The 11,000-nt window shown below is 37.6% G+C and overlaps 1 protein-coding gene across 1 annotated transcript in view; it reads right to left on the minus strand.

Moving 5' to 3' along the window:
- LOC118563560 (polycystic kidney disease protein 1-like 2) overlaps nt 1-8,211 on the minus strand; it is a 31,373-nt gene extending 23,162 nt beyond the window's left edge. The window contains exons 1-10 of the mRNA XM_036138648.1: nt 8,097-8,211; nt 7,809-7,999; nt 7,489-7,719; nt 7,006-7,107; nt 5,998-6,176; nt 4,294-4,440; nt 3,375-3,574; nt 3,049-3,284; nt 991-1,177; nt 273-486 (exon numbers count right to left, since the gene is read on the minus strand). Coding sequence (XP_035994541.1) covers nt 273-486; nt 991-1,177; nt 3,049-3,284; nt 3,375-3,574; nt 4,294-4,440; nt 5,998-6,176; nt 7,006-7,107; nt 7,489-7,719; nt 7,809-7,999; nt 8,097-8,211 — 1,802 coding nt within the window. The remainder of the gene's footprint in view (nt 1-272; nt 487-990; nt 1,178-3,048; nt 3,285-3,374; nt 3,575-4,293; nt 4,441-5,997; nt 6,177-7,005; nt 7,108-7,488; nt 7,720-7,808; nt 8,000-8,096) is intronic.
- Nucleotides 8,212-11,000: the final 2,789 nt, after the last annotated feature.

Below are 11,000 nucleotides of genomic sequence, written 5' to 3' on the forward strand. Positions count from 1 at the left end.
AAGCCAAATGATGCTGAATTTTAACACAATACCCATACTGGAAAAAGAAATTAAGTTTCTCTTCATCTGATCACAGTCTAAATATTGGGACTCATCAATTTAAACCGTATTCAAATAGGACTACAGCTACACAAGCATGAGCACATTGTGTCAAGATGAGCCTAACAAATTGGCTCAGCCAGAAAACTCAAACTTTGTTTCGTCTAAGTTGTCAGAAGAACAGTTGAAACTCAAAATAAAACCATAAAGTTTGGTTAATTTTTAATAAATACTTCTGATATATAGGGTCATCTTGGTCCACATGGCTTGATGCCAGAAACTGATCTTCAAGGAAGCTCTTCATCCCCTGGACCTGCCGCTCGGCGTTATCGAAAGTTTGTGGGCTGGGGAAGCTGGAGGGGCCCATCACACTCAGCTGCTTTGAAAGATGACATATCTGTCTGTGTAGATGCTGGATTTTGTTGCTCTTCTTCTCAATACCCTCGTCTGTTGACACAAACATGCACTGCAATGTTAAAAAATGTACAAAGTTCAGTCTTTGAAAACTACTGATGTTTTTGTGGAGTATTTGAAACATTTAACACACACTGTTAAGTGCTTCGACGCATAAAATAAGAGACATGATGTTGCACGGCAGGGATTGTCCAAGTCCAGTGCTTAAGAGCCACTATCCTACGGCTTTTAAATGCATCCCTTCTTCGACACACCTGAAGCAAATGGCTCAATCATTTCTTCAGCGTGTCATTCAGCTCCAAAGAGGCATGGTAACAAGCCATTTGTTAGATTCAGATGCGTTGGAGCAGGGATGCATCTTAAAGTTGCAGGATAGAAGCTCTCAGGGACTGGACTTGGCTACCCCTGATTTAACACATCTGGTTTTGTTTATTTCTGAGCAATTTAAGAACAGACCTACCTGCTGTTTGCTTTCCCCAAGTTTTCTACTGCTTCTGACCTGAATGACAACACTGCTTTTGCAAGAGCAGGACCCACCTGTTAGTTGAGACTGTGCTTTTGTCTGGGTGTCATTGCTGCATTTGGTATTCTGTTTGAGAAATTCTTCCACCTCAGCAAGGACAGCACTGATGTCAGTTTCCTTTCCAGGCCCAAATTCAGACTCGTTGGATGGAATGTTGCATTTGGTTAGCTCATAGAGCGACTGAAGGATTCTTGAAATGTCCTACATGTTTGAGCATACAAACATATTATTCTATATGCAATAAAACTATATGCACAACATGCATTTGTGAATGATCAGTATTCTATCATTACTATTAACATCTAAAATCAAGGTTTCACAAGCTCAAAGAAAAAAAAGAAAAAAATCATCAAGAGCTGATAAACATGTAGTTTCAAAAGTATTTGTATTCACTGAACTTTTACATGTTTTTGTAATTTTACAATTGTAACCCTCGTGTATTTTGAAGTGGAATGGAAATGAGACATGGCATTTTTGTACAAGTAAAAATCCAAAACCCATAGTATGTATTTGTATTCACCTCCTGTACAGCGATACATCTAATTAAAATACAGTACAACTATTGCTAGCAGAAGTTGTAGAGGTAATCAATAAACATAGGGCATATTTGTGGAGTTTACAGCAGATTATAGGGTTATATCACAAGCTTTGAACCTCCCACCCAACACTCTTCAATTGAAAATAGAGAAAGTTGTCATGATTTAGATTTGTGTTTGTTTTGGATTTTTCTGGAGTTTTTTTAATCTGCCTTCACCTCAAAGCTATCATCCAATCTGTTAAGTCTCCCTCCAGCCACGACTTTGTTCTAGATCAGCTCCACCTGATCTCTAATTAGTCAACTTGGCTCACCTGTTCACCTGTCTACATTACCTGCTTTAGCCAACTTATCCCTGCCAGAACGTCTGTTCTGATCTCACCTTGTCTCGTTTGATTTGCTTTGACTCTGCCAGTTTCTGTGTTCTCAGTCAGCTGCACTCTTCTGGTCCCTTCCCTGAAGAAAGTTGCCTGTGTCTACATGCTGCAGTTCTGCTGGTTTTCCCCGTGAGTTCCAGCAGCTCGCTCTGCCCGTTCTGGTCTGTCACTACCTGCATCTTCTGGTCTCCTGCTCATCCCTGCCTGCCTGCACTTTCAGCCGTTACTCATCTGTCTAGTCTAGTTCTGCGTGTCTGCCTCAGATGCCACTACTCATCCCCTTCAATAAACCTTTTAATCCTAACTCTGTGTTTGGCTGAATATCAGGTTCACCAGCCTTACCCGTTTACAAGAGTATGGCACAACGACAATTCTACCAAGACATGGCCATCCACATGAAGTGAATGGACAGGCAGGTAGAACCGTGATCAGAGAAACAACCAAGAAGCACATAGTAAGAACCGGGAGAGCTGCATAGAAATGCCTAACCTCTCGACAGGACAGCCATTGCTTGTCCACTCAAGAAATCTGGCTTTTATGGACAAGTCAAATAGGCGCTCTGGTCAGATGAAACCAAAGTTCAACCTTCTGGCTAACATGCAAAGTGCTATCTGTGGTAAAATAAAAAACACAGCAAGTCACCCTGAAAAGAAAATCCTCAAAGTAAAGCATGGTGACTTTATATGAGGATGCTGGTACAACATATCCCCATCATGCTGTGGTGATATTTTATATACCACAGACTGGGAGCTTAGTCAGGGGTAATGGGAAGATGGATGGAGTTGAATCAAGGGGAATCCCAGAAGAAATAGTTTTAGAGGCTGCAGAAGACTGAGCAACAACAGGCTGGTTTATTTCAAAGTAAATCATGTGCCAAAATGACCCAGTCGAAACCCAGCTACAACAATTTTTTGCCGCTGTATTTGCAGTGAAAGGTCATTCTAAAATGTGATATTCCCTAGGGTGACTGATAACTAATGTATGCACACAGATTTTTACATGTAAAAAATATTATAAACCATGTATAATTTTCCTGGTCCATCTCATAAAATAAGAATGAAATAAACAGGATTGAGAGCACATGTAAAAATTTTATAAATAAATTTCAGGTTTGTGAAGGTTTTATAAGTTTGTTTTGCAGAAAGGAACAAAGCACTTGCTTTTATGATGATCTCTAAAGTGACGCTTCCATTGTTGGTGGCGGTGGTTGTCGCTTGCAAAGAAACGCCGCCCTTTTGCTGGAGGCGACTCGCTTTCTTTGTTTTGCTGCAACAACAAGACGTCTCCCGAGGACGAGTGTTTCTGAAGATGCTGACTATGAGGAGGTTTATTGGAAACATGATGAGGGAACTCTGGACCCCGACCATGAACTGCTGCCAGGTGAACTCAAAGTGACCTGAAAACACAGATTTCATGAGACGGGTCTGTTTTCTTTTCTTCTTCTGTTTCCTTTGGTGTTGTGACGTGTAAACAAAACTGCATGTACCCAAATCCATGACCTGATCTGAGGGGTCTGTTGGGATCCCATAAAACATGATGCTGGTCAGCATGGTGCACAGCAGCAGGGAGAAACAGCAGGAAACCCTTTGTACACAAGTAAAAGTGCTGCTCGGTGGTCGACTGATCACAGAGTACCAAAGGTGGCCGTCACTAAAATCCCTCGCTGTCTTCATGAAGAACAGATTACTGCAAGATAAAAGCAGCCAAGTGAAATCTAAAGGTTTAGAAATTCAAGTAAACTCCCAATTAGAGAAGGATTAACGTCATAGTTTGATCTCTTCTTGATACAACAAAACTTTGGATGACATTTGCCTTTAAGAGTAAAGAAAAGCCATGAATTCTCTTTAAGTCATCAGCTCAGTTTTTAGATAGAATATTTGTGGGATGTACTGAAAAGATAAGAAAATAACAGATATTTTATAGTTATTTTATTGAAAAATTTATAGTTTTAAGAATTCTTGTTAACTGCAGTTAGTTCAAAGTCCTGCAACCAATTAAACTCGTTAATTAAATTAAACTAACTTATGGTTAGACTGCATGGAGAGCTTTAATTACACCAAAACATTATTTCACTATTAACGATTTGCAAATTAGTATTCCTAAAACAGATTATGTTTTTTTTCAAAATGGTAATACCCTCATTAGTCATGGAGTTGGCTTCAGCTGAAAACTTTGTGTTTTTTAAAGCCACATTTCAAAAGGGTTTGGTTCTCTTACAATAAAATTTGTTTCTTCAAACTGACATCCAAGCCTGCTATTGCATCTGATTTACATTTGATTTGAACTCTTGTCATTCAAATTCAATGAAAAATTGCATCCTGGGATTCGCTTTTACTGTGTAGACTATAATAGTGTGCTAGCATAGTAATTGTGCACTTCAAAGTGCCACTACACTGATGCCTTACCTGAATTTCTTCAGATCCATCTCTGTAGAAACAGGAAAGAGTTTATCGAGGCAGCAATCACCCATGTCTATTGCCAGCCAGGAATTGCATAGAAAATACCATTTCTGTTCTGTCTGTAAATCCTGCACCAGGACGTTGCCTACAAACCTGAAGAAAACAACATTTTATTTCATAAAGTCTGAATTTTTGCTCTTTTTGTTTTTGTTTTACAAAGACAGGCCAGAATGTAGTGTGCAACAATACGATATCAAATCAATGAAAAAAAATCAATGATTTTTATGCTGTATTACGTAACCTTATGTGCAGCTGCATGTGTAGTTTAGCTAATTTCACAAATAAAATCTTGGACTGGGTAGGTTGGCTTTATTGGCCTCTCTTGGGCAGTTTTGCTCTGGGGTCCCTTCAGGTATCTGGGGTTCTGGTTCCCCTGGCGTCTGCATCTGTGCTCTCGGGGGCGGCTGTTTGGTTCCTCATAACAACTATTGAGCATTTTTCTTATGAATAAACCTCACATACACAAGTGTACTCTGACAAACACCTACAGGTGCTTGGGGGGTTTAGGTACTTACAGATTCACTTCACCCCTATTATTATCTTTAGCTGTCACTTTATACATCTTGTATTAAATAATACTGTGTATTTTTCAGTGATGGTATCAAAGTGTTGGTTGTTTGTACCTGTAATACTATATCGGCTGGTTTTGCTGTTCTTTTTATATCTCTCTCTGCAGGTGTAGAAGCAGACTCAGATGATGTTATATTGCTCTCTCCCTTTCCTCTCCTATTTTTCTTTCACCTTTTCTCCCTTTTAGCATTTTGTCTCATCTGTTGTTCTCTTTTTTCCTCTTTTAGCATTCTGTTTCAGTGTCTGTTAAACATGAAATAGTCCCAGAATAAAATCTAATAAAGCTTCTTGCACATATAAATCAAGCAGGGCACTATGGCGAAAGCAGTAATGCTCCACTTGTGAAAGTAAAATCTGTTGGGCTCTTTTTGGCATTAAGACAACAATTCAATTGCCACATTGTCTGACAGGACACAAAAAAAAATAATAATAAATAATAAAAAAAAATTACACCATTGGTGTTTTAGTCTTTATACATTTGTGATTATTTTAACTGATTTCACCAGTATTTTTTATTTTATTGTTTCTTCCTTTTTTTATTTGTTTGTATGGCTGCTAGTAAGGACCTAATTGTGTCTTTAATAAAGTGATGATGATGATGCCGTCTGGATTATATGAGGCCAACTGTTCTTCGTGTCTTAAGATGTTAATATTGGGGTTTCATCAAAAATTTTCCTGTGTCCGACGTTCAGCTTGACAGAACCTGACTTGTGACCTGGTGTTTTTTCAGTCAGTAAATGGACAATACCTGATTGCAGATGCACATTTATGTTTTTGATTAAGGAACATTCAATGCTTGCTAATCTGAGTTTCAATTATGAATTTAAAAATGAAGTCAGAGGAAGTACAGAAATACAGAAACTGAACATTTTGAATGCATGTTGCTGTTTATTCAAAAAAAAATTTAATTTTATTGCTACTTTTAAACATTAGGTGAGATTTCAGCAAAAAACAGGAAGACTGAAGACATTACAGCAAAGTTGTTTGTTTTACCAACATGAGCATTCAACTTTTTTAAACAGAATTATTCCTATTATTTCAGTATTTTTGTGTCTCTTAAATATTTTAGTGATTTCTTACCAAGCAGGATGACTCCCAGAATTGTTGTGCCATAATCTGATGCCCTGCAGCTCGCCCAAAGAGGAGGGTGTAGTCAGCAGGAACAAATCCACCGCTCCCCTCTCAAAAACAGGTTTCTTTGGATCAGTCAGGTGGTGAGGCTTGCTGTTTCCATCTGCACCCAGCAGAGTGACTATAACCTGAGAAAATATTATGTTTTAAAACTTCTTAACTTCTTAACTGTATGTACAGGCTGGGGAAGGAGCATAAACACAATGCCTCTTATATAGACCCCACAACTTACGTGATATAACTGCAGAATATTTACCAAGAATTTTCTTAATTACATACATGATACAATATGTAAGTAGGTTACATACAGAACCACTGTTTTAATTTCAAGAAAAGCTCAGATAATTTGGCATTAGATATAGATATATGCTTTACAAGCATCCTGTGTATACTTACCTATAAAAAACAACCTTTATTTTCACATGCATTAGTTCCTTGTCCAAGTAACATTAAATTTTAGCAACAGCAGCCTGCACACGTTTTTGCATCCATGCTACAGATGTATAAAAGTCTCAGAATAAATGAATCTTCTATTTCTGTAGCATATTCTGACATTTAGGAAAAAAAAATCTATAAGAAAAAGATCCTATGTCAAGAAATAATTATTTTTTTCCCCCCACCAAATTCACCAGTGCAAGAACTCATGGCACCCCTTAAAACGTGTATAAAGCAAACCCAATTCAGACCTTTTTTCCAATATATCTGCCGATTAACACTCATGAAAAATTGTTATTAAATTTACTGATTACACTGACTTTTTTTACTTCATCATATTTTAGCACTATAAATATTTTTTGTTTTCTGCACATTATCCAGACATAAACTCATTTAGTTATTCAGATAATTTTATTTTATTTAAAAAATTTCAAAAAAGATTTTCAAAATCTAACACTTAGGTATATGTATTTAATGATTGTATACTCTGTATAAATATATATTTTAAAATATTTCCACTACCTGTGAGGAAGTGGAGGCACCTACACGATGTCCAGTGCAAACACACAACAGATAGCGATAATTGTCCATGGGGTCGTTGTCCTCCAGCACCGTACCCTTTACCTGCGCATGAGTAAAAGAACAAAACTCATTACTGTTCCATCCATCCATCCATCCATCCATCCATCCATCCATCCATCCATCCATCCATCCATCCATCCATCCATCCATCCATCCATCCATCCATCCATCCATCCATCCATCCATCCATCCAACGTGAATTCAGTTATGCCTTGTTAAACGGGGTCTTCTTGCTAAAAGCGTCTTTTTGCCTATTAGTGTAACATAAATAAAAAAATATATAAAATCAGATATGTATATAAGTGTAAATCTCAATTTCAGTATATTACAAAATTGTAAATTTTAAGATGCTCAATGTTGGCAAAACTATACTTTAAATACAAATCAATTAATAAAAGGGAATTTTCTGGAGAGACATTTCACCTTGACTGTGTCTTTGATGTCTTTTCTTCGGGCCCACACAACCACGAGGAGGTAGGTCACAAATAGAGCGCCAACAAAGCACACAACCACTGGATTCTCAGCAAAGGTTGCAAAAAGCTCAGCAGTGCGTGAAGGATCGACCAGATTTGGAGTCACAAAGAAAGAGCTGCCAAAGAAAGTAAGGTGCTTGCAGAGGCACTGGGTGACTAAATGTGTGGTCTTGACACCAACCTTAAAGGACAAAACAAACTTTATTATCACAAAAGAATTCAAGCAACATTAATTAGAACTGCCTCTTAATGATAAATAATTATGCTTACTCTGCATCCAGAATCCTTCCAGTCCAGCAGAGTTTCATTCCAAAATTTGCATGAAGATGTAATGGGAGTAATAGATAACGTGGCATTGATAGATTTGATACCTGGACCAACAATAGGCCTCACCACCAGATAATGCAACCCAGTGTTCCCCTTTAAATTTGCGGGGCTAAGAAGCCAGGTATATCTTTCTTCTGTCTCAGACACAAACATACTCTGGTTATTCACACAAATGTCTCATTTGAAACATAAAAGTTACTAATAATAATAATAGAGGGAAAAATTAATTACCCTGAGTAGTTCCCGGAAGGGGCATCTCGGTCATCGCTACATAATTTGTGTCAGTGGGGTAATCCATGTAACCCAGGAAAAGTTTGAAGGGTAAAGGATCCACTGAAGGCACCATCTTTAAAACAGAAGGTCATTGTGGTAGTATTGAAATTAAAAGCAAAGCATTGCTTGAGATCTAAAAACATGTCTGTAATTATTTTTTATTTTTTTAGCAAAAACAGAAAAGGGCTGAAGATAAATCAAGCTCAAAACAGGAAACAAAATCTGTTAGAGGCTGCAGGAAACTAGAGAGCTGCATGCAGGTTCACATTTTGGATGGACTACAAGCCAAAACAAACAGCCAAAGCTACAGTGTAATGGATTAAATCAAAGCAAATTTATGTGTTAGAAATGCCCAGCCAAAGTCCAGTGCCAGTCCAGATTTTTATCCAGTTGAGAATTGGTGACTAGACTTTAAAATTGATGTTCACAGATTCTCTCCATCAAATCTGACTTAGTTTGAGGAGAAAAAGATTCAGTCTCTGGATGTGCAAAATCCACAGAGACCATTTACATTTCTATTTAAAAAAAATTCTGAATCCTTTTTCTTTTACTTCACCATCATACATCACCCTATTGAAAACTTAACTGTGCTTTATTTTTTAAAGGACATAAAGAGCTTACTAACCTTTAATAGCAGAGTAGAGTCTGCTGAAGGAACTTCTATGGCTGTGGTGCTGTAGTTCCCAAGATCCAAAACAGAAGAGTTCACTTGTTCTTCATCAGGCCTTGGCAACAGAATCTGGGGTACCAGCCAAAAGCAGAGAACAGATCCAAGAAATCTAACATTTTTAATGTCAAATAGAAAATGGTTCTCAGGATGTTACGCACATTTGGTTATAACTATATGTAAAATCAATTCACCAATTATAATTACAGTAATCTTGTGCCAAGTTCACTGATTTCAAATAATTGTTTATGCACAAGCTAAGTTTCAATAAAGCAGATTTTGTGTATTTTGTGTAGTCCTGTAATTCTTACAAACATAAATAAACATCATGTTGATTCAGATATTCTGATTAGAATTACAAGTGGAACTATGATTATTTACTTATCAGTTTTAACTGTGTGCAAGTGATTAGATGTAAAAAGACTACATGTTTAGTTGTCTCTTTTAAAAGTTTTTGCATAAGTAGATGTGCTATCATGACCCTCCAAGGAGTAAACCCTTGGACATGATTATGCATTTTCAAGATCAAGGCTTGCAGCAAACCCATGAAAGCATGATGGGATGAGTAAGTCTGTTTTTATATTTTCATGACTCACAGATGGACGTCTTATGGATGAGGGGTCTGATCTTCAAAGATTTTAAATAAGGAGTGCTTTTACCCAAATATCTGCTGTTAAACATTTTAACATGTTTAACAGCAGACATAATTTGTTTTGTCAGCAGATGTTTTGTAAAACAGCAAAAAAAAAAATTATGTTATGCCTGAGTTTTATAACCTCAAATCAGATTTATCCCTGTTAATCATTATTCCACTGGTTAGTGTATCAGTGACAGTGGCTATGTCGAACGTGAAAGCTGAGCAGCGCTACTCCAGCCCTGTTGACTGAAAATCTCCCTCCGGTTTTTGGAGGAAATGATGATAATAACTGTTAAAATAATTACATAAATAGATCTGTCCAGGGTTTACCCCACCTCTTGACCATAAATCTCCTGACAGGCTCCAGCCCTTTGCAACCCTGCATGGATAAGTGGCTAGAGAAGATGGATGGATAGATGGAATGACATTATAACAGTTATGAATTTTATTAATAGTGCAATTTAGATGTCTCTAATTGCTACAAAGAAAAGTGAAAAGTTAGATTTAAAACATTACATATCAAACATCAAACCTGGAAAAGATGACTCTGTCAGTTGTGAGCCGTCCGGGTTGGAACCACAATCTCAGAGATTTACAGCAAGATTCATCTCTAAACAGCTGGATTTACCTCTACCAACTGCTCACAACAGCCGCTTGAGCAAAAATATTGCACACCAAGGTAACCCCAAAATAATTTAATACAAGCTAACTGTGCATCGATTGTTGGAAATCCCTGCAAACCTGCACGGATAAGCCTATATAGATGATAGATGGACAAGTTACGGAGCCCGTACTGGAAGGACGGGCGTTACGGACAACTCATGGACCTGCTGTCCTACAATGACCACACAACCCTGATTAAAAGGGACAGTTTATTTTTCCCCATTTAAAATGTATCCAGATTTGTCTGCGATTATTTCATTTTATGAATAAGAACAAGGCCTACAATTGTGCAACTACAGCTGTAATGGGAGCTTGTTGAGCTGCTGTAGTAGGAGAAAAGGAGACCACAGTCAACACCCCCTTACCTTACACATCATTCATCCAGTCACACTCACGATTGGGTGAATGTGGCTGTAACACCTAGCACTTTAAGAGGTCAGTATAACTGGAAAAGCGTTATGTGATTTATTAAAAAAAATCAAAGTCCCCGATTAAACTTCTGTCACGTGATGCTGGTGTACTGTCTTCTTGTCTACAGCATACAGTGTTAGCCAGCAAGCACTACAGATGTGGTTAGTAGAACCAGATTTTAAAAATCATAGCCTATTGTGTTGTACTCTGTTTGCTAATCCCTGTTATAAACCTTCACAATAATTTGTTAATCTGATAAATTTTAATTTCCTCTCAACAACCTAAGTATTTTTCACTTTTTATTAAAATGTAGCTGCTGAAAGATCTAGCTATCTCATGTGACCTGGTCTATGCACTCTGCTCAGATAACTTTCTGTGCAGGAGAATTACTGCTGATTAAATGTTATGATGTGCAAAACAAAGCGCTAAGTCAGTGAGGCTGAAGAACAACTTTTTTTGAAAGTACTGTCTCCACACAACTACT

The sequence above is a fragment of the Fundulus heteroclitus genome, chromosome 7 (assembly GCF_011125445.2).
Source record: "Fundulus heteroclitus isolate FHET01 chromosome 7, MU-UCD_Fhet_4.1, whole genome shotgun sequence".
NCBI classification, from domain to species: domain Eukaryota; kingdom Metazoa; phylum Chordata; class Actinopteri; order Cyprinodontiformes; family Fundulidae; genus Fundulus; species Fundulus heteroclitus.